The sequence below is a fragment of the Solanum dulcamara genome, chromosome 5 (genome assembly GCF_947179165.1).
Source record: "Solanum dulcamara chromosome 5, daSolDulc1.2, whole genome shotgun sequence".
In the NCBI taxonomy this organism is placed as follows: domain Eukaryota; kingdom Viridiplantae; phylum Streptophyta; class Magnoliopsida; order Solanales; family Solanaceae; genus Solanum; species Solanum dulcamara.
Genome location: NC_077241.1, coordinates 64925775 through 64948955, shown reverse-complemented (window position 1 = coordinate 64948955; position 23181 = coordinate 64925775). Strand labels below are relative to the sequence as shown.

The 23181-nt window shown below is 33.2% G+C and overlaps 1 protein-coding gene across 1 annotated transcript; it reads left to right on the top strand.

Moving 5' to 3' along the window:
- Positions 1-8823: 8823 nt before the first annotated feature.
- On the top strand, positions 8824-10661 carry LOC129888380 (F-box only protein 13). The gene has a single exon (XM_055963365.1). It carries the CDS (start codon positions 9131-9133, stop codon positions 10397-10399), a length of 1269 nt encoding a protein of 422 aa, XP_055819340.1. The 5' UTR covers positions 8824-9130; the 3' UTR covers positions 10400-10661.
- Positions 10662-23181: the final 12520 nt, after the last annotated feature.

Genomic DNA, 23181 nt, shown 5'->3' with positions numbered 1-23181 from the left:
GCTGCAATTATTATTACTTATTCTAGTTTTGGAGTTGAACCAATAATAAAAAGGAAATAATGTGAGGTGCTTTAGTGGAGGGCCACGAATTCATGTGATTAAATAAGAGTTTTATAATCTGATTAATTTAGATTCATATTGCATCCAAATACTTTTTATTCGAAATTTTTATTTCGAAGAAGGCTCCTTAAATTAAGGAGGAAGGAATCTTATTTATACTATCACATTCTTTGAGGTGATTAAGAAAGGAGTTTAATATGCATGAGAATGAATCTGTTGCTTACCATATTAGCACAATTGCAAGATTTATTAGACGGAACTAAGTAAAATGGCCTTTTTTTTAAGAATAATTTCTTTCACATTATTTGGTGGACGAATTAACCTCATTGTTTCTTCCATTGCCAACTGTTCTTCTATTGTTTAATTTTCTTTTGTTTGATCCAGCAATGATTTGAGTTTTGCATATCTGTCCAAATTATTATATGAAAAAATTAAAAGGGGGATGAGAAAACTATTTTAAAAAATGCCAATTTTTTATTTGAAGACTAATTCTATTTGATTGCATATTGGGCTAATAAGGTGGATCATCTAGTTGGCCTATCAAGCTCGTGGCAATAACAAGGTAAATTTTTTGGTCTATTTTGATATTGTTATTTAATTTATACTAATGGCTTCAAATAGATGATATTTAAAGTTAGAATTGACAAAATCAAACAACATTTTTGCTCAAAAGCCCACGTCTTGGTTCTATTTTCCCAGTGGACAAGACCAGCTATAGGAGATCAACTCTTCCATGAATCCGTCCAATTATGTCGTAAGCACTAATAAGCACAATATACATGAGTAACTCACCAAATATTTTTAATTAGCAAATCATATTCTAACATTTGAAAATGGGCCATGGTATACCTCAATAGTGAACATGCAACCCATTATTACAGCTGTAATTTATATAAATCTCATAGTGTTAAGAGTTAATTATATTATTTCTCAACTTTTTTTCTAAATTATAAAAATTCCTTAAAATTTATGAATTTCGGATACATCACTGGACTTCCGGTTATATCAACAGACATCCATGTATTCTAGAGGGAGGGATGTATCAAAGAGGGGATAGGACATTCGGATACATAGGTGAGAGATGTATCCGAGAAGTGAGAGATGTATCAGAGAGGGAAGAGATATATCCGAGAGGGGGAAAGGGATGTATTAGCTGAGAAAGGATACATAATATATACAATATTCAAAAGTCTATTACTGTTCTTCCTTATGCAATCACAATTGGAGTTGTAAAATTTGAAAATTTAAAAACTCAAAAATTAAACATTGATCTTCAAAGTTAATTGTTGATTCTTCATTGACAAAAGTTGAAAGATTTGTGGTGGAATGTTTCGAAAATTGTCGAAACGCACTTTCTGTTGCATTTGAGCTTTACGTTTTGGAAGTTCCTATTTCTGGTTTGGAGTCGATTAAAGGCTTGAAATATATTTTCCATGGGGTGGTGGGGCTTAAATCGTTAAAACTCAGCCTAGATTGGTGATTATTGAGGTAAAATAAGAAAATTCCCGTCTGTGTCACATATATATCAATGTATATATCATATCTCATTATATAATATAGATGCACGTGACATACATAGAATACAAATATACAAGATATAAGCATGATATATACAGGATATACACATGACATACACAGAATATATACAATATATACGCATGATATATACAAATATATGACACACACTGGATATATACAAGATATACACATGACATACAATGATGCCTTCTTATTAAAAAAATCAATTTGAAACAGTTCTAAATGCACTTCAGTCCCCAAAACTGTTTCCAACAAACTCAGGCAATACTCGATAGAAATTTTAAGAAACAACTAACATTTGGTTGTTATTAGGCCTTTTTAACTACAGTTTCAATATTTACAATTCATAGTTATTCTTTCAATTTGCTATCGTGTGTATTCAATGTATTTGTCGATTAAAATGATAAAGAAAAAATACAAATACAAAGTTGATGATCGGAGATAATTGTGCACAAAATCTTTTTAAATAAGATAATTGAGCTAAAATTACTCTTTACAATCTTCCATAATGAAACAGGAGTCTCAAATGTCAGCATCGCAACATGCATTTATGTTGAAGATTTAAAACGCCAGACGATTTCTAAAGTACAAAATCAAAAATCAAATCGAATTGCGCTTGTTTTCTTCTTGTTTAGGATTCAATTAAACATGGTTTTTCAATTCAAATGATGCATATATCTTCTTCAAATGTTCAAAAGCGTGTTTGAATTATATATTTATCGATTTGATAAATATGTATTCTTTACCGACACACAAATACAGATATATTCCTTTAAATTCCACAATTCCTACACACAAATACAAATACATCTTAAGAAATATATTTTTGAAGATTTGGAGTAGATACATTGAAATATATCTTTGATGTATGATGAATACATCTTGATACAAACAAAATAAATAAGAAGAAACAAATACACTTCTATTTGCATTCAGTACGCAAATCATTGTATTCACGGAATAAGATTGCAATTCACATATATATTCATTGTGCAGTTGGTTGTATTCACAAAATACACGGATACATGAATACGTAAAAGGAGGAGGAAGATACAATTGTTTATTGAAAATACAAAAAAAAATACAATTAACAAATATAAATACAACTTAAGAAATATATTCTTGATGTATGAATACATCTTGATAAAATAAAATGAATAAGAAGGAACAAATACACTTGTATTTATATTCAGTGTGCAGATTATTGTATTCAAATTGAATACAAGTGATATAAAATATTGAAATACAAGTGATAGAAGAGAGAATAAATACAAATAATACAAGAGCGAATGAATACATGTGATATACATAAGACTGAGAGAGGAAGAAATATAGAATACAACCCCAATTGCACATATGAATACAACAAATACATTCGTCTGACACTTCAAAAATATAAAATACAGAGAGAGGGGTGAGAAAGAGAGGAAATACAATCTAAATGCATGTATAAATACAACAAATATAGTTGTCTGACACCTCAAAAAATATAAAAATACATCGAGAGAGAGAGAGAGAGAGGAAAAAAGAGAGGATACATCCTAAAAGCACGTAACAATACAAAAAATACAGTGGCATGACACTTCAAAAAATATAAAGATATAGAGAGAGGTGGAAATACAGAATATATAGAGGGTGAGGAGGAAGAGGATACAACCAATATATACATATGAATATAACAAATAATTTCGCATGATACCTCAAAATAATGTAAGTACAGAGAGAATGGTGGAAATACAAAATACAAAGAGGAAGAGAGGTGAATTACAAAACACAAATAGGGAAAGAGGTAAAAACACAAAAATGCATAGAGGAATAGAGTGAGAGAGAGAGAGGTGAAAAAAAATACAAAATACAAAGAGGAAGAAAGGTGAAAATATAAAATACAAAAAGGAAGAGAGGTAAAAATATAAATTACAAAGAGTGGGGGGGGGGGTAAAAATACAAAATAAAAGAGGGAGAGTTGAAAATATAAAACACAAGAGAAAGGTAAATATACAAAATACAAAGAGTAAGAGAGGTGAAAATACAAAATAAAAAAGGAGAGAGGTAGATACACAAAATATAAAAAGAGAGAGAGAGATATAAAATATAAATTACAAAATACAAAAAGAGAGAAAAGTGAAAATATCAAATACAAAGAGAGAGCAGGGTAAGGGTAGGGTGAAAATACAATACAAAGAGTGAGAGAGGGAGAGAGAGGTGAAAATACAAAATACAAATAGGAAGAGAGAGAAAAAGAAATAGGGAGATGGGGAGAGAGTCGGGAGAGATTAGCTATATATTATAAATATCCAAACTATAGATGTAGATCTCTATTTATGCCTAAATGATAGTCATTTTTGAAATTGTCTCTTAAAAACAAGGCATCGGGGCTCCAAATTTGAGGGGGGCCATTCTTTTTGGTAATAATAGAATTATTATAGGGATTTCTTAAAAAAAAATGAATGTGTTATTTCAATTTATTTGTCTTAGTTTTTTTAGTTCGTTTCAAGAAAAATATTTTCTTTTTTTAATTTTCACTTTTCACATGACATGTTTAAAATCATAAAATTAAAAGACATTTTGATCTACTATACATATCTTTAGTTTAAGATCATAAGATTCAGAAATCTTCTTTACTTTTTTAATATCATGTCAAGTCAATATCCGACAAACGATTGAAATGAATGCAACACTATTTAATTATAAAAAAAATCAATCTTTCATTATAAAGAAATAAATAACTTTGCATTACAAAAATAATTTCAAATATATTAACAATTTTGCATCTTAAAAAATTAGAAAAATAGACTTTAAATTAAAAAAAATAAATGTCTAGCCTTTGGTCCATTTTTTGACTTTACGCCAACTAATATGCTTGAGGTGTGCTCTGTTCTAGTATTTAACTCCCACGGCTTCACAATCTCCCACATGATCTTCCATAACTTTTATAGTTAATGTCATATGTGTTAATATTTTGTATGCTTTTATGTAACACTATAAATAGAGATAAATGAGGCATAAGGATGCACACTTTATACACTAGAAGATTTGGAAAATACATCAAAAAGTAGAAGAAAAAACTCTTTTGCTTCATATTGTTAATATTTTAGCTTAGTTTTACGACATGTTGCATTTTTTATAAATATTTTCAATTTATTCTTAACTTGTTTCGATTCACTTCTTACCGCTCTCGAACACCCTATATTCATTAAGCCAACTACAACCAAATATCTTAGTTATAACTTAATTCGAAAAGCCCGCCAAAAGCAAAAGCAAAAATAGTACTCTTTACTTCCTCCGATTTATTTTACTTGTCGTTTCTATCAAAATAGAGATGATTTAAATTCATTGACATTTTAGAATATCAAGATAGAATTAATTATTAGTTTTTACTTTTATCTTTATTCAATAAATCTGAAGAAAGATTAATATAGTAAAAAAAAAAAGAATAGTACAAAATTGAGATAAAAAAAATATAAATAAGAATAATTTAATTTATTCCTAACTTGTTCCGATTCACTTCTTACCCTCTCGAAATAGTCTGTGGACAAAAAATATATCGTAATTGACGACTTTATTCCAATTTAATTAATAAAATATTCTTGTTGTTCTTCATCCTCGAGCATCCAAAGTCAATTGTAAACCAACAAAAACTACTTAAATAATATATAGAAGGAGAAATTGGAAAAAGAAATATAATTATGGGTTAGCTTTGGATTCTATTGTCTAGTATTTGACTTTAAAAGCACAAGAATGGACAAAACCAAAAGACAACTAACAAAGTACACACATTAGCATAATATGGGGAAAAAAGTAGGTTCACCACGAGGCATAGATTCCTCAACTGCAGGCAAAGAGTTTGCTTTACTTGGAATTGACAAATGTTAGGTTTGGCTTTTCTTCTTTTTTATCTTCTAATTTTTCTCATTATCTTGAGTCAAAAGGAAATTTAGTTAAAGACATTTTATTTAGCCCTGAACAAACCACTTAATTAAGCATAATTTCTTTAGGGTTGTAATAATCTTTACTATGGCCTTTTTCTTATCAAAACTTTTTTTTATTACGTAAGCCAGAGGAGAAAGGAAAGGAAAGAAAAAGGAAATTAGAGAAATTTAATACTCGTCAATAAAGTGAAGATTGTTTTAAATCGAATCAAAACCAATAATTCAAATTGAAAAAAAAGTATTGATTTTGCGATTTGGATAATGGATTTAATTTTCTTTATATCGGATTATCGGTTCTTAATGATTTGAGATTATTTCAGAATGGATTCACTAATTAATCGTTAGTAATTTAATAAATTATATTTATATCATTCCGTGTATAAAGTCATAATTTAGTTTCATATTTTTATTTCTAAGTGTATCATACTCTTGACTATTCTACAAGGTGTCAGGGTTTGATTTTAAGCAAGATGAAATCTGTCAACTCATGTGCATGGTTCATTTGATTTTTCATGTTGATTCTAAGTGCTTAATGTCAATGATTTTTCTGTGTGAAATCTCACCGGTTAAGTGATAACCGAACTGATAATGATCAAGAACCGAAAATTGCTAAACAATAAGAGTGTGTGTTGGTATGAAGGAAAATGTTTTCCAATTTTCTCATGTTTGGTTGGCTTAAATGTTTTTCAAATTCCCTTATTTTCCTAAAATTTGAGGAAAATGACTTTCTTTCAAAAACTAAGGAATTTTTTTTCCAAAACTCTCCTTCAACCTCAAATTACAATATTTTCTTCTTACTCCAACCCTACCACGACCTCCCTCCCCCCCCCCCCCAAAAAAAAAAAATTAAATTTCTATTTAAAAAAAAAAGTTTATTTTTGAAAAATATTTCAAATTTTGAAAAAGTTCGTTTTTCTTACCCCATTCCTACACCGACCACCCTACCCTCAAAAAAATTTTAAAACTTTATTTTGTTTGAAAAATATTTTGAGTCTAAATTTGGAAGTCAAATTTTGGGTTCAAAGTCGAGTTGGGTCCCAAATCAAGAGTCGGGATCAGATTCCGAGTCAATTACTAGATTGATTTTCATGTCAGAAACTATTTTTTTATAATATTTTTTCTACTCTCTAGTCAAAAATAAAAAATATTTTATAAAAAATATTTTCATTTACTAATCCAACAATAGAAAATATTTTCCGAAAAATACTTGTCACTCACCAACCAAAAATGAGAAAATAAGTTAGAAACCAACTTGTTTTTCAAGAAAACATTTTCCATGAAAAATACCAAACACACCCCTAAATCAATATTTTAATGATTTCATATATACGTAACAGTTTAGCATACCTACAAACTAATAATCAATAAGTCGAATCAATTACTTTCAAAATCGAACTGATCGATACACGAGCAATTCACATAGTCAATCTTTTCTACTCCCACCATACGATTAGATCTCAAAATCTTTATCTTTTCTTGATAGATGGAATTGGTGAAAGACTGTGGCAATTGATAGTTTATGTCCTAGAGATATTGCAAATTCATATTTGTATTTACACATTGATTTCTATTTTTCTTTTAAAAGAAAAAGGATTATAAATAAAACCAACCTCTCCCCAACCCCTAGCCTCCTACAACTCACCCACCGCCAACCCCAAGTCAGCGCTTGGTGTGTTGTTTTAGCATGAAAAGTGAGAAAGAGAACGCGCGGCGCCTTGATGACATTGACATCCACACACACACAGAGATAATGACTTTTTCCTCGTTAGTTTATTGTTCCCTTCAATGGTAGGTACCTCTCTCCCCTTTACTTTTCGCCTTTTTTTCTTTTCTTTAGCCCACTCGTGACACATTATTATAAACAATTTTACCCTTCTCTTTTCTCTATCTATCTCTCCATGTGCTTTTCTTTTTCTTTTTCTACAACATACCCAAGTAAATTTTAATTGCCTGTTGTATGACATTTTCACAACTACATTGAGAGTTTTTTTTTTCTCTATAGTTCTCATTCAATTTGATATTTATATTGAAGTTCGATTAATTTAAATTTACGTCATATAAAATTTTATTCGAGAAAAAATACTTCTATCAAACAAAAATTATACAAAAGATTTAAATCCAAAATTTCTTATTAAAAAAAATATATTATATTCACTACAATATATTCTTTAATGATCACGTTAAGAATTAAAGAATATCGATAGTAGAATGGTGAAGGTTCCATTATTCGGTGACAAAGAGAAGAGACAAAATTTCCATCGGCTGGGGTTCACTCACACAATGATATTGGAGTAAAAATATGATTTGAATTCTATCATTACCACAATTCATAGTCAATTCAGTAATCTATATTGTAATGAGTAGTAGTCTGTTGGGATTGTTCACACGGTCAACCCGTTTGGGCATAGATTTTATTTTATTTTCCAAAAAATATTTTAAAATATTGTTCACTTATGTATTGGAATGATTTTTAAATTAGTTTTTTCAAGATCAGTTTGAAAAATTGATTTGACCAGTTTTTCAATTTCCCCTCATAAAATTTTAATTTTTTTCGAGTGAAAAAACGTACATATAATTTCAACTTTCGAATACAATTTTTCTAAATTCAGCTTCAAAAACCTTTTTTAAAAATAATCACCCAAATTTATGTCTAAAGGACTTCTGAAAATTGGTTCCCTTTTTTTTTTACCATTGTCTTTATTCCACTTTATCTTTCTCGGTCTATATTTAGAGTATGAGAAAATGATCTCTTGTGATCACTTACAAATAAGATCACTTACAGGTTAAATAGAAGAAAAAATAATCTTTTCAAATTTAATCTTATGATTAAAAATAAAAATTTCTAATAAAAAAGACACATAACTATGATTAAGTTCGTAAAACACTATGTTAAGTACCAAATTCTACCTCTCTATCTTTATATATATGAAATAAAGTCTTTAAACTACACATATGATGGTTCAGGGGCCTATAGAACCAGCGGTCCTAAATCTTTAAACAATTGAGAATGAACTAAACTTTAAAGCTAGTTCGAATTGAAGGCAAAATCATAAGTTATTCATTACAAGAATGTTGATCATCCAAGACTCTCTCACATCTCAAATTGTTTTGTTTAGAAAATACCTATATAACACATCAGCAAAATAGTTCAGCGAATGATTATAGTCTATTTTATTGTGACAAATTGAAGATATATTTAAATTTAGTTAGACAAGCATAGAAGGATTTTAATTACTGAACATAATAAGAAAATGAAAATTAAAGTAATTATTCATGTCAAGTTTTAATTATATATAACATTAGATTGGAATATGATTTGCTCTTTGACAATATCCAAAAAAAAAAAAAAACAATTCCAAAGCTCCTTCTTTTGTCAATCTTCAACACCAAAAGTGTTCCCAACTCTCTTTTACTTTTACTCAATCGTCAACGCAAATAAAATACAAAAAAGAGATCCTTTACGAAGCTTCCCCACACCCCCTCTCCAACCAACCAACCCCTTTTCTCTCTTTATATATCTACTCCATTCCATTCCATTCCAATGTCAAACCCCACATTAAAAAAATTAGCTAATTCATTTTTCCCAATTCCTTTTTCTCTTCATGGCTTCCAGGAGGAATCTAAAGAGGAAATCACTTGAAGATGAAGATCTTGTTTTTCCACTAGATGAACTTAATCAAGATCTTCTTGAAAGGGTTCTTTCATGGCTTCCAACTTCAACTTTTCTCAGATTAAGTTCAGTCAGCAAGAGGTGGAAATCAGCTGCTACTTCCCCTGCTTTCCACCATGCTTGCTCTGAAATTCCATCCAGAGAACCTTGGTTCTACATGGTTGATTCTTCACAATCATCCGAATTCAAAAATCAACAACACTTTGTTTATGATTCTGCTGAAATGAACTGGAAATTCCTCACCTACCCATCTAATTTTCTTGAAGAAAATAAGCAAAATGGGTCTAATTTCATCCCTGTTGCTGCTTCTAGTGGACTACTCTGTTTCCACAATGGCGAAAATGGTGAATTCCTCATCTGTAACCCTGTTACTTCCTCATTTCGCAAGCTCCCTTTATTGGATTATTCCGATACCCTTTGTGCTATTGGAATGATTTCTACTCAGGAATCGTACAAACTCTTCTTAATTTTCGGAGAAATTCCAAATCTTTCCTTGAGAATCTATGATTCCACTACAGATAGCTGGGAAGACTCTGCAATTTTGAGTAGGAAATCTCCTACCTGCCCTGTAGCTCAATTTTGCAGTACTGACGATGATGAAGAAGAAGACGATGATCGAATGCTCTATTTCTTGAGTAAATGTGGGAATGTAGTAGCAACTGAAATACAAAAAAACCCATGTAAACAGTACTCTTCAATAACCACCACCACGAAAGGCAGTGGACAAGAAATCCTCTGTTTCTTGAACTCTTCCGGGAAAGCGGTAGCTTGCAATCTTACCGAAAAACATTTTTTTGAGTACCCAAGATTGCTCCCTCTTCATCACGAGTACTCAATCGACTTAGTTGAATGTGGAGGAGAGTTGTTAGCGGTTGTGCTATCTGAATTCCTTGAAACAGCAAGCCTCAGAGTATGGAAATTTGATGAAAAAGAATGGAGTTGGAATCAGGTTTTGGCAATGCCATCAGCAATTTCACATGAATTTTATGGCAAGAAAGTGGACATCAACTGTACTGGAGGAGGAGGAACTGGTGAACACATGTTTGTCTGCATTTCTAATTCTGATGCTGCTGCTGATGATGAGAGTTGTAGGTATTTCTTGTGCAAATTTGCTGAAAATGAGTGGACTGAATTGCCTGCTTGTTCAAGGAAATTCAGCTGTGCATTCTCTTTTCAGCCTAGGATTGAAGCTTCTGCGTGATAGAACAAAGCTAAAATAAGAAATTATTCGATTTTGACAGGGAGGAAAATTTAGAATAATTGGAATTCTTCATTCTATTTTTTCTTAGTTTGTTGCTACTTTTCACTTTATTCTTTTAGGATATTTTTCTTGTTACTTTGGAATAAATTTATTATAGTTGGTGATACTTTTCTGTTTTTAAATGAGTTGATGTAATTGCTGAAAATAATTTCTTATTCGAATGGGGTCTCTGTCTTTCAATATATAATTTGTAGGTTTTGGAAAAAAATACATGAAAAATTAGAAGAAAAAAACTCTTTTGCTTCATATTGTTAATATTTTAGCTTAGTTTTACGACATGTTGCAATTTTTACAAAATATTTTCAATTTATTCCTAACTTGTTCCAATTCACTTCTTACCGCTCTCGAAATAGTCTGTGGACAAAAAAGATATCGTAATTGACGACTTTATTCCAATTCAATTAATAAAATATTATTGTTGTTCTTCATCCTCGAGCATCCAAAGTCAATTATAAACCAACAAAAGCTACTTAACTAATATATTGAAGGAGAAATTGGAAAAAGAAATATAATTATGGGTTAGCTTTGGATTCTATTGTCTAATATTTGACTTTAAAAGCACAGGAATGGACAAAACCAAAAGACTACCAAAGTACACACATTACCATAATATGGAAAAAAAGTAGGTTCACCACGAGGCATAGATTCCTCAACTGCCAGCAAAGAGTTTGCTTTACTTGGAATTGACAAATGTTAGGTTTGGCTTTTCTTCTTTTTTATCTTCTTCTAATTTTTCTCATTTTCTTGAGTCAAAAGACAATTTAGTTAAAGACTTTTTATTTAGCCCTGAACAAACCACTTAATTAAGCATAATTTCTTTAGGGTTGTAATAATCTTTACTATGGCCTTTTTCTTGTCAAAACTTTTTTTTATTACGTCAGCCAGAGGAGAAAGGAAAGGAAAGGAAATTACTTGTGTTATATAGGTATTTTCTAAACAAAACAATTTGAGAAGTGAGAGAGTCTTGGATGATCAACATTCTTGTAATGAACTTTGGAATAAATTTATTATAGTTGGTGATACTTTTCTGTTTTTAAATGAATTGATGTAATTGCTGAAAATAATTTCTTATTCGAATGGGGTCTTTGTCTTCCAATATATAATTTGTAGGGTTTGGAAAAAAATAGTACTTATTTATTACTGTACCAAGAAAAGTGTATTAAAATGGGATAATAGTAGTTCAGCTCGTTGATTAGAGAAAACTTTCCTAATCAAAGGAGACTGCTTAAGTATCATGTGTGTGAGCCTCACCTAGAATTAGAACTAGACTTCAATCCTTTGAATTCTCAAGATATGATTTAGGTATGAAGTATAAATTATAATAATCTAAGAGATAAAATGCAGCACTATTTATCCTACGTTTGGTTGGGGGTATTAGACAGTATTGAGATTATTTATCCCAACGTTTATACTTTAATGATGGAATAAGTTATTTCATATACATGCTGAAATAATTTATCGCAAAGTGATTAATCCCTAAATAACCTATTTCCAATCAAACGACCTCTTAGAGTTGTAATTCCTGTTTTAACTGCTGCCTAACACTTTGTATTAATGGTTGTTAAGTATTGTTTCATAATTTATCGTATTTTATTGTGTTATATGGTTTTGTATTGTTTTAATGAATATAATATTTGGATAGATTATATCATTTTTCATCGTCATATAATGTCACGTATGAACAATTTGAATGATAAACCTACAAGAAAAATAGGATAGATCGAGTAAAGAATAAAATAAAATTATACATGTAATAGTGATGTGAGTTTCAATTTGTAAATCAAATATTAATTTTATATATGAATAATTTACCAAAATGATATCACTTATTCATCCGCATAACTCACTTCCAAACCAACTACCAAGTGACCCCTTAAAGATTAGTAAACATAACTCTTTACAAATTTATACTTGAAGTAAATTATTTGATTTTTTTGAGTTATTTTCAAATTTCTTATTCTACATAAGAACAAAAACCCTTTGTAAAAAAGTAAAATATAAAATAATTTTATACAGTACAACAAAGTTGAATTTCAAGCCAAGAAACACATAATTCTCAAAAGAAAAAGAGAACCTCATTATATGTGGGCTGATGAGGTAGATTATTAGTCCTTTTATTTTCGTCAAATCAATGCATTCGAAACTGCAGATATTTTCTACAACTGCAAATTAATAAAAATTACTATATGCAAGTGCTAGGTTAACAGATTTTAATTTATATAAATATTTTAAATGGTAATTTGCATGATATTTATCTCATAAGTTAATTAATTAAGTTGAAGCTTTGAAACAACAGGCACCAGTGGTCTAGTGGTAGAATGGTACCCTGCCACGGTACACCCGGGTTCGATTCCCTTAGGGTGCATAATGGAGAGTGCTATGATGTTAAATGCGCAACAGGTGAGATTTGGGTCTCTACCAAGTCTGATATTAGACGATAGAATGTCGCATCTGAGCCTCTTTTTTTTTTCCCTTTCTTTAAATTTATTGAATTAGTGAATTTCAAATACTGATATATAAATTTTCATTGATCACACCTATAGAATTATTAAAGTAGTAGTAATAAACTTGATTTGAAGAGGCTCATATAAGGAACATTGTAAAATAATATCCGGAGAGACAATTCAATACAGAACAAGAAGAAAGCATTGTAAACTGTAAGAAGAAGAAGAATCATAAAAAGGACATTCTAAGATGTTGTAATAAACCTTGTTAACTAGTGCATGAAATGATTTCAATTAACTGAATGTTCGAACCATATGCGGATTAATTTATATTATCGGGTAAAAATCATCCAAATAAGGTGTAAGATAGCAAGCTGTGTGAGTTTTTTTATGGATTTGTAACGACTCATTTAGTCATTCAAAAATTTGAACCTTGATTAAAAATGAGAATTGGCACAAAGGTACCACCATCTGTTAAGGATATGGCGTTAAATAGACCCTTGTGGTCAGGCCCTTCCCCGGACCCCGCGCATAGCGGGAGCTTTAGTGCACCGGGCTGCCCCTAGCAAGGTTCAAAATTTGACATTTTTAATTGAACAAAAGAATAGCAAATTGTAGATAAGGCGGACAACATTATTCTCAGAAATTCAAGCACTCAAGTCGAGGTTATGAAGTTGTTTTGTCAACCATTTGAGTTCGTTTGTTGTGGTTTTCTTTTTGGAGTGTGAAATTGCCGGTGGTTATGGTGGTTTTATGGTGAGGGTGCTTTGGAGGATTTGTAAAAAAAAACGGAAATGGAGATTTTGTTTAATGTATATCCTCCCCTGTATATGTATGTATATTTTTCATGTATATATGCATATCTACGAAATTTTAGTGTCCGGCATACAATGATATATACACACGATGTACATTATTAGTAAAATAACTGCCAAATGGTGTTCTCAAACTTATATGTAAGTGTTAATATTCTCATAAAAAAATAAGAAAAAAATATGCATAATGTCACTTTTTGTTGGAATAAAGAAATTGAAGAAGCCCTTAACCAATTTTGAAGGACAGTGGAAACCGAAAGTGAATTTTGAAGAAGCTGAAACGAAATAATTGAAGAGATTCAACTTTACACTTTAAATTGGTAAAATGATAATTCAATCTTACACTTTTAATAATATAATGATGATGACATGAAATTAATCGCCCCCACCCCCACCCCGTTTAGAGGGGTAAATAAACGTCCCTAAAATTCCATTGCTAAACTAAGTTAAGTGTACAAATTTAGGATGCATTTTATATATAGTATCTAAAACTTTTGCTTTGTTTCAATCGTTAGAAAGAAGTAAATAAAAAAGTATTGCACGGAGTTAGATTAATGAAATAAGTGGGAAATTATATTTGTGGGGTTGCCTAAATTTGAAAGAAAAAAATTAACCAACCAAAGTGACGTTGTTTTCCCCTAATCCCTACGCCACAACAAAGCTTCCAAACGCAGAAATTGCAATGTAAAATCTAACACACAATATTTCTTGTTCATCAGTAAAATAATTTTTTCTCTTGCAAAAGCTCGAAATGCATCGTAATATGCTGGATTTTTATTATAAAAATTAGAAACTTAATGATATCTATGTGTGTGTGCACATGTGTGTGCGTGTGTATGTGCGCGCGCACGTGGGGGCGACTTCTCATTACAATTATAAAATTTTAGTAACATTTCTCTTTTACAATCACTGTTTTAAAATGGGTCTCGCCCCGGGGTGGGGCAATGGTAAAATGCCTCGAGATTCCCATGTGAGACTTAGTTCTGTGAAGTTTACGCCCTAAGCGTCCGACTGTACGCTCTTAACATGCATAATGCCCAACGTTCGGGGTTTGACTAACAGATCTTACATAAATTATGTGTCAAATTCTTAAGTTAACATTGTTAAAAACTCATAATATTTTAACAAATGAATGATACTTATAGAACATTTTGATGTATAGATATGTGAACATTAAGAGTAACTCAAATAACAAGTTGTAGTATTTCATATTTACTATTTGTGTAATGACCCTAAAGGTCATTTTTTTTGGAATATTTTGTAAAATGACCATTTTACCCCTCCCTTTAGATGCCCCGAATCGTTTCTAATTGTTACCGGGTGTTGATTTTTAGAAAATCCCATGAAAAGTTAAATCCTTGGAAATTTTGAGTTTTCATAAGCTTTAAATATTAAAAAATGGTATTTGGGGTCAATCGGAGCTACAGGTCTCAAAACAAAATTTCATCGATTCCAACAGCTCCAAGACGTCGAAATTGACTTAGGAGACTTTATGGAATCAATTTTGGAGTTGTAACGAAGTTTTGAGGCCTTGAGTTGAGAATTTGAGGAACTTTAAGCCAAGGTTTGACTTTGATCAACTTTTGGAGTTCCGATGCTCGGAATGAAATTCCGACTACTCCTGGATTCGGAAGATGGTTTTTGATCTAGAAGAATTGTTGGTTGAATTTTTAGAGGTCCCGAGTCTGTTTTGGTATTTTGAAGGCCTAAGTTGGTTTAGTTGCGACTTTTCGAATTTTGGGTCAACGAAATCTCAAATTCAAATTCTGATGGTTCCATAAGCTCCGGAATGACCAAATTAGGCTAGTAGCACTGTTGGAATGACTATCGAGTCAATCAATACGAGTTTGGGGCCATTTGGCGCTTTTGACTTTAAAACTTAGCCTATGATTGACTTTGGTCAACATTCTTGGAAAACGCGCTCGAGTGAAAATTCTGACAGCGCGGTTGGTTCCGGAATGTCTATTTTGGTCAAGAACAACCTTTCGTTCGCTTCCCAAGGCTCCCGAGCTAATATTGATGCCCGTTGTGGAAAATGACACTTGAATGCGGGATCCATTTTTTATTAAAATAAACTCGTATGAGAATTGTGAATACGCCATTGAGTCCGGAACGTCGAATTTAGTGTGTTAGCATATTTGATTTATTTTTATCGGACTCCGAACAAATTCCGAACACCCCGTCGGAGATTTTGATTAAACTTTTCCAAAAATTGCAGCAGTGCTGCCAGCAGCTTTTACTCTTTTTTTTTGGGGGGGGGGGGTTTCTCCAACTTTAAAATCCCATAACTTGAGCATTAAGGCTCCAAATTTGGTGATTCAAAAGGCAAAATTGTGAAGTTTTTCGTGGAGAACACATTGAAGAGATTGAAAACTGATTTGGGGCATTCGATTCAGGTAAAAATTGCGATTTTAATTGCAATTGTGCCCATTTTCGGATTGAGTTTTGAAGAACTTTGAGTAATTATTTCTTGACCTATATAAATCCGATTTTGATGATTCAAGGATCTAAATTCAAGAGAATTTCGTGAGGAATCTTGTGGTAATCTCAGAAACGCGAGGAGAAGCTTCGTTTGAGGTAAAAATGCGTTTTAAGTTACTGATTTAGTCATTTTCGGAATAAAATTTTCTAGAATTTTGGAAGAGTGTATCTTGGTCAATATGACTCCGTTTTGAGTGATTTTTGAGGCTAGATTGTGAGGTTTTTCGCAAGGAACATATGGTGTAATTTTTTTTAATTGAAAGGTTTTAGTTTTTGATAAATCGACGTGTAAAGAGGTTGCCTTATATTGTTTTCTTAGTTTGAAAATGTGGGAATTGATTGTTTGATCGTCTTACGTAATTTTCCACCCCGAATTGTTTTATAAATCTGATTTGTGAGCTTGGGTGACGTTTAGAACCTAGTTTGGGGTTCAAATATGGAATTTCGTATGTGGGTCCCATAATTCCCGTTTTCGACCCCAAAATTAGTCCATCTCCAAAATTATGAAATTAGTGTCTAAACGACCGTATCGACGTTGTGGTTCTATTTTTGACAGCTTGACAGCGTTTCGAGGCCGTTCGAAAAGGAAAATCTCTAGCACACTGAATTGAAGCTCGCGTGTTTAGCCTACAGGTAAGCTACGGTTTACCTTTCTTTAGATTGAGATGGAATGTGTGAAAGCATGTTGAAATAGTTGGAATTTGGATTGGATAGTTTGATTGTATAATTTAGGTGTTAGAAATCATGCTTTAGGCTTATTATCGAATTTTCGGATATTTAGAAGCATGTGTATCTTGTCGTTATTTGTTAGTATTATAAGGAGAGTTGAATGAGCATGTTGTTGATACTGTGGGATATGTTGGCCTTAGTATAGGATGAAAACTTGCTTTAGATATCCCGGCGTTGCTCCGGTGGACTTAGATCCTTGTAGAATGGTGTAGCGGGCTAATGCCTGGTAGTTTGGCCTTAGTTACACATTACACTTGCTCTTAAAAATATCTTCATCCATAAATCGATATAATCATGACTTTTGTGATGCATCGGCAATATTAGATTTCATGATCGTTGACTTTGGCTTCGGTTCTAGCTTTGGCGGCATATCGGTTGACTTATTTGGGAAAAGATTTTTTTGGTACTGTTGTATTCTAGTTGGGGAGTAGAATGTTTGGCATCATGGGATAAATTATCTGTGAGCATTCGGGTATCAAGTCCTGGCCTCCATTCTGAATTATTGGGGAGCATCTGGGTACTCAGCCCCGGCCTCTACGGGCTTGCTAGTATGACGAGCATCCGGGTACCCAATCTCGGCGTTGATCATACCAATGTATTACGGTGAGCATCTAGGTACCCAGTCCCGGCCTCGACCGTACTTATGTATTATGGCAAGCATCCGGATACCCAATTCCGGCCTTTCGTTTGAGCTTGCAACCCTTCTCGACCTGTCTTTTTAGACTCATTCCCTTTGGCCACTTTGAACATTCGGGCGAGCATCTGGGTCCCAATTCCAGCCTCGACCCCTAAGTTAGCCCTAGATCGATTGACTCTTGGAGATTCTGGGTTCGGAAATGATATAGTACTTCGGCTCCTAACATCTCAGATTCTTGGTTCCTATCCTTAGTAGTTGTAGTTATTCTGTGTATTCGGCGGGCTTATGGGGATTCGTCCGGGGTTTTATTTAACTTACGCACGAGTGTCCCGACTGAACTTATGGGGGACTAGTTGGGTTTAATTATGTCACGCCCCGAGAGGGTACCCTAGACGTAACCGGCACTCGAAGGCCATCTCTGACCTCCGAGCGAACCACCTGGTCCAGTCACACCTTCATTCAATCACATTCTCTTAGCGAAAACTTAATTAATAAAATGATATTCACAATATGAGGGCGGAAGGCCAAACATTTATAAACTCAACAAACACATAAAATAAGACTCCTCAAAAATAACCGTTCAACCTCCCCACACTCCAATCTATGAAGCCTCTATCTAAGTCTAAGAGGTGCCAATGACAAGTCCATGGCTACCAATAATCAAAATAAAGGAAATGACAACAAAACTATACAAGGAGACTCAACATCCTTCGGGAACTAGAAGGACTCACCAACTAGCTGGGAGCGTAGGTGGATCTTCAACGGAGCGCTGGTTGATGATCTCTAGTACCTGTCTCTGCATCATAAAACGATGCAGTCCAAATAGCGTCAGTACATGGAATGTACAAGTATGTAAAATGGCCGGATGAAATAAACATCAAGGGAACATCAACATCAACTCAAGGTCTCAACTCATACATACATGACAACTCACTCAAGTGTCCTAAGTCTAACAAGAATAGTTTAGACAGGACTAACTCATAAGCCTCTTAACTCAACTGACTCGGAGCACTATCAAAGCCTAAATAGGAGTTTCTCTTAACCGACAACCATCACCTATGAACCGGTGATAGTACAACAATCAGACGTTGTTGCCACATCCGTTCATACCTTGCCATGGTATGAACGCCTCCCTAATCATGGATACCATCGATTAGTCAAGTCCTATCATTTCAGGATAATAAAATGGGAAACATCCGACTTTAATGGTTCGATCCCATGGGAAGCATCCGACTTTAACGGTTCCATCCCTACTTACGTTGGTGGCGTAGATTCTGGGGTTCGAGTATGGACTATACTCTTACCCGCTTCGGTGCTCGATACTCCTCCCATGACTCTATGCTCATAAGACTCCCTCAAATCATCTCAAACAAGCCCTCACGGCTAGTTTCATGTGGTACATTGCCACCTCATCAACTCGGTTCTCATTTCAACTCAATTAAGTCATAATGGCAAGTCTCATTTAGGACTTTGTCCACTTGTCAATTTCATTCTCAAATCAACTCAATCAAGCCTCATTCACATAAACATTTATGACATCTTCTCAAGATTCGGCACAACTCTATGACTTCAACTCAACCATTCAAGTAGAATAGCATATTTAAGGAAATTGGCTTAAGCAACATAATCACATGGCTAAAGAGATCAACAAGACATAACAACAAGTCATCTCCATCAACTCATACTAACATGAAGGACTTTAGGGGCTTCTTAGCTCAACAACATCAACACATGTAGCATCAAATAAATAGGAGACAAAGTTCATACAAGCATAAACCATACCAAGAAACTCTATTTTCATGAACATCAAACCTCAAAGCAAGAATAGGGCACATGGGTGAACTCAACCCATGTTTTAGATAGCCTTACATACCTTAGGAAAGACTTGAAGAAAACCTTGGTGTTGGGTCTTCAATGGAGGACTCAAATCTTGAAGCTCTTGGAACTCTTCTTGTTGGAAATGGGGAAGAAGAAGAGGAGAGAGAGAGAGAGAAGCTCCTAGGGCTTTTTTTAGAGAGAGAGTAAGGCTGAGAAATGTGTTCCCAAAAGACCAAAGGAAATACATATATAATTTGGGTAAGTTCCCAAATTGCCCCTCCTCAAAAGTTCTGAAAATAGGCTAAAAATGTACCTGGCGCGATAGTGGCGCGTCGCTCCATTGCAGTGCCAGCTGAATATGCCTAAAACCTGCACACCTCGTAGTAGCGCGCCGTGCCAGAAACCAAACTACTGAGGCATGTTTCTGGCGCGATAGTGGCGCGTCGCGCCCTTACAACGCCAAGGCCATATTTTCTGGGTTCTAGAAATTTGGCCTGAAAAACCCTACACAACTTTTAGTGGCGTGTCGCGCCAAGGACCAAACTACTGAGACATGTTTCTGGCGCGATAGTAGAGCATCGCGCCCTTACAGCGTCAAGGCCATTTCCCCAGCAGTTGCAACCCAGGCCAACAATGAAAGAAGACTCTGAACTCCAAAATTTATGTTCTTAGTGGCGTTGGAAAGAAGACTCGACGACCTTTAATTTGATAGGTTGTGGGCCGCCCAGATTGATGTCCTTCAAAAGATAGGGTCGTTAAAAGTTGACCCTTATACGAACTCAGCCTAAACTTAGCCACGACAGATCTTTTGGACTTAGCTCGGTCCTAGGGGTCCTCAATGACCCCACATCACCTCCAACACTCTTTAATTTCTTAGGGACTCATCTTAACTCAAGCACATACTTTGAAATAAATACGATGGGCCCCACACGTGTACAAGGAAGGCCAGAATCTTAGGGGAAAATTTTTGAGGGGTGTTACAAATTAGCTGTAGTTCTTATAGGTAGTACTCTTTCCCCTTTTTTTTGCTTATGTTGACTCCTATTTAGGCTATTCCTCTTTTTTATATTGTTTTTACCTTTTCTGCTCAGTCGGCCTATGATGCCTACTGGGTACCTGTTGTCTTGGTACTCATACTACACTCTGCATGTACTTTCGTGATGCAGGACCGAGCACCAGCTATCGACGTGGATAAATCGAGCTTGTTGCATTCAACTTCGGAGACAAGGGTGAGTACTTGGCGTTTTTGGATCATTCTTGTCTCCTTCAGCATGGATGACCTATCTTTTGCCTTTTAAGACTAGCCAGTTGTTATATATATTTTCGCTCCACTTTCGAAACTTGTACTCGTATTTTATTTTGTAGCAACTCTGTACTTGTGACTTCCAGGTTCTGGGAGGGATCTTTAGTTGTTTAAAACATGTTTTGATTTACTTCCGCTTATTCATTCTGTTTACTTTTATAATTCGATGCTCTTATTTAGTTTTTGCCCTCAAACCCATTACTTGAAGTTCCAGGTTGACGGTTGGCTTACCTACTAAAGGGTTATAATAAGAGTCATCATGACCTAAGGAATTGAGTCGTGACAATTTGAGAACAACGTGAGAGTGTATATCACTTAACATTTCTTTTAAAAATACATAATCGAATTTTACATCTTCGTTTAGCATTGGTCTTTATATTCTTGTTATATATCTCCAAATTATCACATTTTATTTTTTCTCTGTTTAAAAATTATTTTATTTTTATTCATGATGATTATAATACTAATAAAATTTATTGATTATATTTTTAGGGAGGTAAATTGCATAATATGATAGTAATATATTTTAAAAAATTATGATTCTTTTATTATTAAAAAATTAGAGTCGATTTATATCTCATAACACTTTTTATATCATTGTATTTATTATACCTATAAATTTATGTTAGAAGTTTGATTTTCTATGAGTTTCTTCCATCGTGTTTTTAATTAATTGTTTTAAGCTATTAAGTATTTTTTATATAATTTTATATTATTATACTATTTTACTGCATTATATATTAAAATTTTAAAAATTCAAGGGCTTACCCTATGCATCAGAGATTATGCCACGTTTGTGCTAAATAAAACATTTCATCTCTACTCACCCCCCCTCTTTAAGAATCATAAAACTATCTAATTACACAAAAATTCCTATCATATTTACTAATTCTCTCTATAGTTTGAAATAATACATATTGTCTCGCTAATTAATAATTTCATGCCGAATTTTAAGTCAGATACATGTTTTTTGTTACCAGATACATTGAAAAATGGAGAGAAGCGAGTGAGAATAGAAGGGAGGTGAGTGAGATTTGTCTATGTACTCCAATGCATGCGAATCATACTAGATACATGTATCTGGCACTAGATTGTATCTGGATAATTATAATTAAAGGTGACAAAAGAATTTTCAGTTAAAAAAAAGGGCATAAGTTTTAATTATCGAGTAGAGTTAACAATTTAAAGATAAGTGCTAATGACACTAATTTTAAAACAGTCAAGTTTTATTATTTATACAAAAGCCCTGTCATTTCCATCCACCCCTCCCCCCTCCCTTTCCCACCGTACTCTTCTGCTGCTTCCATCCCCTCCCCTTCTGGCACCGTCATCATCGCCATCGCCACCTCCACCACCACCAATTCCTCCTCCATCACCACCATTGCCTCCCTTTCCTCCTCTTCAACCACTACTTCTCCTCTTCTTCCTCCTCCACCATCACTGTTGCCAACTCTTTCTTCTCCACTGTCGCAGTCACAACAACAACTACCTCCACATTCATTTTTACCACCAACATCAACACATTCTTTGCCACCTTAACCATCATCTCATTCACCTCACAACTGCTGAAGTTTGCAACATGTAAGTCATCTGTTACAGCAAGTTAACAATTTGTTTCAACATGAGTCCTAGCTGTTGCAACAACAAACAACATTTGTTGCAACTGATAGGGATCTGTTTCTATTTGTTGCAACAAATAGCACATATATTACAACATATTGCTAACTTGTTGCAACATATCTTGTTGCGGCAAGTAACATATTGGAATGGATTGTAAAAATAAGGACCAAAAATAAAAATAAAAAAAAGAACGCGATAAAAAAAAGGATGAACGTTAGTGGCGACAACAAAGATCATAAAGAAGGAGAAGAAAATAGAGGAAGAGAGAAAGAAAGAAAGAAAAAAAAAGATGGGGGGAGAGAGAAATTTGAAAAGAGAAAGAAAAAGAGAGTAATCAAGATTAAAAAGTTAATGAATGGGGAAATTTTAAAATTTGAAATTTAAAAAGGGAGGGAAGACTTTTCAAAAATTTTGAAATATTAATATACATTCCAAAATTTTTAATTACTCTAATCAAATTTACTTTTCATCTAATCGCATTTGACCAAATCAAAGTCACCCAAAATACAACAAACACTTAAAAGACGCCCTTTTTTCAATCTTCTCATGTATTTGAGATACCAGATAGCGAGTGAGATAGAAGTAAGACGAGCGAGATTTGTCTATGTATTCCGAATACATACGAATCTACTTAGAGACATTGTATTTAGAACAAATGACACATAATTTTGATCCATATCTGAAATACATGTATCTTGACTCGCGCTAGATACGTATATCTAGAGTTTAAAATTTGATAAAATTTATAATATTATAAATCAATATATATTTAAATAATTAATTCTTAAATTAGTGGAATTAAGATAAGTTACCCTTTTAAAATACTGATTACAAATATGAGTTTTAACTTGTAACTACAATGAGTGAAATGTTAG

Coding starts and splice junctions, on each gene's coding strand:
- LOC129888380 (XM_055963365.1), top strand. CDS start 9,131: ATGGCTTCCAGGAGGAATCTAAAGAGGAAATCACTTGAAGATGAAGAT.